This window comes from Trypanosoma cruzi, genomic scaffold, assembly GCF_000209065.1.
Source record: "Trypanosoma cruzi strain CL Brener 1047053516699 genomic scaffold, whole genome shotgun sequence".
NCBI classification, from domain to species: Eukaryota; Euglenozoa; class Kinetoplastea; order Trypanosomatida; family Trypanosomatidae; genus Trypanosoma; species Trypanosoma cruzi.
Genome location: NW_001849572.1, coordinates 419,656 through 425,061, shown reverse-complemented (window position 1 = coordinate 425,061; position 5,406 = coordinate 419,656). Strand labels below are relative to the sequence as shown.

Below are 5,406 nucleotides of genomic sequence, written 5' to 3'. Positions count from 1 at the left end.
TAGGGAGCGTTGCGGCCGATAAGGAATGCGTGCGACGGTGATGGACGCTCAGTCAACGACGGATAGACGGTTTGCCCCGTTGATGGGTTTGGTGCGCACGCGGTGTGCATGGCTGTCTCTGTGGTCTCCTGTTACTCCGCTGCATGTACCGCATTTTGACGCATCACTGGCACTAAACCATTTCCTTTTTCTTCTCTCTCTTTGTCCTTTGTCTCTCTCCTCCCACAGCCAGGCTGCACTGCTGCTGCTGCTCACACAAGAAACCAAGAAATGCATATTCCTCAGGCCATGCGCCAGCCACACCATGCCACGCCGCCACTCCCATTGCTGGTTTTGTCGCTGATGTACTGCGCCACTGCGTGTATTGCCGCTGCACCCGCCACACAATACCGCCGTGGATTGGACGAGATGATGGGGAGGAGTGGTCCGCATTCGACTGCGGTTGTGCGTGAGGTGCCGCGCAAGGGACAGGGAACCATGCAGGCGTACACCGTCGCCACACAGGATGACAACAGTGGCTGGGAGCCGATCCACATCAAAGTGTTCACGGATGGACTGAATAGCACGAACAGGGGGAAGAAGACGTATTGCCAAAAGTTTGGGGATGAGTGCGACAACCTCTTGGGGGAGCAGATAACTTGTAAAGAAGAACATGTATTGTCGGAAGCAAAGAAGAAATTGTACACTGAAAAGATTCTCCCCGGTGCTGTCAAACTGCACGCTGAGCGACCACTTGTGAAACCCACTGAAAGGAACATAACCGTGCCGAGTAATTTGAATGAAGCGTGCAAACACTTTAAGGTTCCTATTGAGCACCGGCTATGCGGCGTGGCTGCTGACTTTGTCATCTACGCTTCTGCTGGGCCATCAGGCACGAATAGCAGGGCTGTTTGGGCGGCAACGTGTAACAAATGGGAAGATTTTCGTCCCTCCATTGGCGCCATCAACTTTGATCCAACGTACATGACTGACACGGCGTGGAGCGTTCGCGTTGCCGCACACGAACTTGCGCATGCACTTGGGTTTAGTAAAGAGAGTATGGAGGAAAAGAGCCTGGTGAAGAATTCAGCCAAAATTGTGCGTGAGAAGGTCCGCAAGATGGTGGCAGGGGATCACGTTCAGGAGAAGGCGAAAGCGCACTTTGGTTGTGACTCTCTCGAGGGCATGGAGCTGGAGGACGAAGGTGGCACTCGGGAAAAGGCGATAGCTCACTGGAAGGAGCGCCACGCGCGGGACGAGCTGATGGCTCCCATAGTCGGTGCCGGCTACTACACGGCTCTGACGATGGCGGTGTTTGCGGATATGGAGTACTACCGCGTGAACTGGAGCATGGCGGAGCCGATGGGCTGGGGCAACGGCACCGGCTGCGACTTCCTGGAGAAGAAGTGCAATGCAACCGAGAATCTTGCCGGCAAGTATCCCCACATGTTCTGCAATGACTCCGACAAAGAGACGCTTCGCTGCACCTCCGACCGCCGTCACGTCGGGACGTGCACCGCAATCATCGTTGAAAACGAGGGGAGTCCTACGGATAAGGACTTTTGCCCTGTTGTTTCTTCGTACTTTCACGAAAAATCGTCTGGGATAAAGTACAATACGTGCTCGGACGGAACTGTGACTTCTCTCCCTGGGTCGCTGACTGGCGGTGACTCGTGGTGCCTGGATGCGGAATTACTGGAGACGAAGGACGGTAAACATAAAAGCGTCAAGGGAGTGTGCGCGCAGGTGTTGTGTGCAGAGGGCACAGTGAAGGTGAAGTACCTCGGCAACACTGATAATTGGCATAAATGCCCCGAGGGCTCTGTAATCACAGTGACGTTGGAAAATTTTGAGAAAGACGGAAAGATCAAGTGCCCGAAGTACGTTGAGGTCTGCACCATTGCCGCCAACGGCAGCAGTCTTGTCATTCCGAGTGTGTTGGAGGATGACAAGGGAGAAGAGCAAGAGGAGCAAGTAGAAGAGTCTGTGGTTGCTCCGGTGGTGTCTCCTGCAGAACAACCTCATGCAGCAGCGTCTTCCCCAGGCCAACCTCACACAGAAATGCCTTCTCCACGGGTGCAAGCGGCACCGCAGCAGCCTCGAGAGGAAATTAAAGCACAAGCGTCCACTGCAGAAGAACCTCATGCAGAAATGCCTTCTCCAGGGGAGCAAACGACCTTGCAGCAGCCTCAACAAGAAAGTAAGGCAGGGCAAAATGCAACGGTGGGGGAATCTGCCAACACAGAGCAAGTGCCGGCGAATACATCGCAGGGAAGTGTGGGGAAGGCGGCGTTTTCGAACTCCCATGCCGTTGAAGAAGCAGCAGGTGATGGCGGCACTGTTTGTGAGAGCGGACTGCTGCCATCGCTGCTTCTTCTGTTGGGACTGTGGGGGTTTGCGGCTCTGTGAGGAGTGACTGGCTGCCGCGTGGGACACTTGCGACCTCCGCTGCACCGACACACACACCTGGCAATGAATTTCTCTTCCTAAATAACTTTTATTTGCTTTTCTTTCTTTATGTGCGTTTAGTTTTTTGTGCGTTTTTACTTATTTTTTTTTAATGTTTTAATTTTAGTTTTGCTTTATGTGCGTTAATTTTCTTACATTTCTGTTCTTTTGTTTATCATCTCTTTCTCCCCCACCCCTCTTTTTTGCTTTTGGGGGCAATCACTATGGACATTTTTTCTTTTCTATTCTTCCCTCTTTAATTGTTTCCTGCTGCACTCTTCCTGTGAGGGGTGCCGTGTGTTTCCCGCCCAACTGCTCCACTCGCACACCCACCGACACGCTCATGACGACGGCCCTGTGCGCCTCGCCTGCTGCACGCATGAGGAGGGGCCGCGACGAACGGCGCGCTGAGGGAGCCGTGACGTGTGGGCGTGCGACGAGGGCCTGTGGGGCGGAGCACACATTTCTTTCCCTCTTGTTTTGCTTTTATTGCGGCGAGGGCGGGCAGACACCCGCAGCGCCACACACACACAGCCACACCCTGCCGCCGTGTTTTTCTTTTTTTTTTGCTTTTCGTGTTCATTTCACGCGCTGGCAGTCCCGTCAGCATTTCTCTCCCTCCTGATGATTTTTTTCTTTTGCTGCGCTCACTCCCCCGATGGAGTGACGCGACTGCCGTCATGTCTGCGTGCTTCTCCCAGTCCCCACACACACGAGTGACTGTGCTCTGCGGGCCGCATTCGCACGCCGATGAAAGGGCTGAGGGGAGCACCAACACGCAGATGACCCCATGAAATATAAACGATGTGCGGACAAATGGAGGGTCGGACGGTTGAAGCACACGCAACCATCTTTTCAATTTTCTCTTGTGGGCAAAATATATACAGACAGTTTGGTGTGGCCACACGGCAGCCAGGCGACTTCTAAATTTGTGTGGAACAGTAATGGACGATTTCTTTTTCATTTATAATTATTTTGTGTGATGGGGTTTGTATAAGACGAAGGGGATGGTTTTCTTCTTGTTTTAAATAAATCGTGGGTGAATCGCCACTGCCTGGGCTGCAGTGCAGTCATGAGTTTGAGCGGTCTTCTTGTTGTTGTTTCGGCCATGCGTCTCTGCTGTACATTTTTGTTGTGCGTCTCTCCACACACTCTGCTCCCTCTTTTCTACTTCTTTGCTTTGTGTTTCCGCAGGCACACACAAACACACACACACACGATGCACATTGCAGTGAATTTGAATGCTCCCTTTTGTAGTGCATGCTGGCAGTTGCGTGTGGCGGCTGTTGTCTTCTTCCGTGGCCATGAGGAGAAGGGAGAGGAGAGTGAGCGCGCAGCCCGAGTCTCTTTTCCTGCGGGTGTGGTGCACCGCGTGTGACTGCGCTGAGTTGGGCTCCGTGTCCCATTGAGGGCAGGATGGCAGGGAATTTTGGTGCCGCGTCATGGATGGATGAGGGTTCGCTTCTGCGTGTGGCTGGTGTGGTGGGTGCTCGCTCCGTGTGCGTTGTGTGGTGGCCGCGGGGTTTTTGCCATTTCCCTGGGGCTGTAGAGATGAGCTGGGGGAGATGGTGGTGGATGTCTTCTCCTCCTGCATGGTGGGTGGCTGCTGGCGTTGTGTGCCTTCGTTGCGTGGATGCCGTCTCGTGGTGTTTGAACTGTGCGGCTGGGCCTGCTGCCCTCTCCTCATGTTGTCTGCTCTCTCTCGCTGTATCCGCTGCACTCCGTCCCTCTCCCTCCGGTTCCATTCCTTTTCCTTCTGGCTCACGGATCGGCTCACTGACTCCAGCGACTCAACTACGGGTGATGATGACTGCGATGATGACGATGGTGACGGTGCGGCTCCGTGTGGTGTGCGCCGTGTTTTTTCATTGCGCTCTCGTGCTGCTGCTGCTCCACTTCCGTGTGCGTGACAGCAGGTGAAGAAGGTGTTGCAAGCCCCAGTCCACTTCTTCCTGTGCCAAGGAAACAAACCGAGGATGGCCCAAAGAATGCAGGCAAAATTAAAGCTGACGATAATGAAGACTCCAGTCTATCGTCTTTTGTTTCCTGAAGGAATAGGTGCGACAATTACGCATGACTGATCCACTGAGTCTGGCACGCGAGACGGAACACGTTTGAAGGACGAAACTTAACAGGTGGAAGATGCGAAGAACAAAACGGATCAGTCACTAAGTGATTCCATTACGGTGCACGAAGAAACCGTTTCCAGGAAGGAACAGCAAACAAGTGGACACGGTTTACCGCCCTCTCCACCAACGGAAGTAAGTACGAATCATGATACGACAAAAGCAACAGCTCCATTAGGCATACCAGGAGGAACAACTCTCCCTGTTGCTGCGCCAGCACCAAGTAAGAACTCCCCTGCGTTGAAGGGAAAAGATACAGCAAGTGCGGGAGAGACACCACGTAATTCCGACACAAAAATGGAACCAATTATGAAGCTGCTGCGCCAGAGAACTCAATTGAGGAACAGAAATCAAATACGATGCCTACCACGATGAGGGCCGCTGCGACAGAGGCGTCAACCACGACGACCACCCGCGCACCGTCACGTCTTCGTGAAATCGACGGCAGCCTCAGCAGCTCTGCGTGGGTGTGTGCCCCGCTGCTGCTCGCCGTATCCGCGCTGGCGTGCACCGCTGTGGGCTGAAAGGGAGCGTGGGCTGTGCGTGCCAGCACTTAGCCACGGGGACATGTGTACGTCTACTGTGGTCCGATGTATAAATTAAGTGTAATTATGATGGTCGTGTTTGCTTTGTTTGGTTCCGCTGCCCTGCTGTGTGCTCCGCGTTGCTGCCTACATCCGTCACGTTGAACGCGTCTCAGACACACTCATACGCATGTGCCGTGGAGCCTTGGGTGTGGTTTTTCTACGCTGGAGTCATTCGTTGCAGCTCCTTGTTTTTGTCCTCCTACTTTTTTGTTCTTTTACTAGTTTTTTGTTTTTCTTGCTGATTAATTGCTGCGGGGCTGTATGTG

At 53.4% G+C, this 5,406-nt stretch overlaps 2 protein-coding genes and 1 pseudogene across 2 annotated transcripts, besides 3 other annotated features; 2 read left to right on the top strand and 1 right to left on the bottom strand.

Annotated features, from left to right (window-relative positions):
- Positions 1–1,898: a sequence feature (heterozygous, non-Esmeraldo-like haplotype).
- Tc00.1047053510281.20 (surface protease GP63, putative) lies at positions 271–2,388 on the top strand (the record flags this gene model as incomplete). The annotated part of the gene is made up of 1 exon (XM_799096.1): positions 271–2,388. One exon carries the CDS (start codon positions 271–273, stop codon positions 2,386–2,388), a length of 2,118 nt encoding a protein of 705 aa, XP_804189.1.
- Positions 1,899–2,187: a sequence feature (areas merged during assembly that could not be assigned to a particular haplotype. This can correspond to areas where the two haplotypes were merged or to regions with more than two copies in the genome that were merged during assembly.).
- Positions 2,188–5,406: a sequence feature (heterozygous, Esmeraldo-like haplotype).
- Tc00.1047053510281.10 (uncharacterized protein) lies at positions 2,684–3,391 on the bottom strand (the record flags this gene model as incomplete). Its single annotated transcript, XM_799095.1, has 1 exon — positions 2,684–3,391. One exon carries the CDS (start codon positions 3,389–3,391, stop codon positions 2,684–2,686), a length of 708 nt encoding a protein of 235 aa, XP_804188.1.
- Tc00.1047053510281.5 lies at positions 4,231–5,079 on the top strand (annotated as a pseudogene).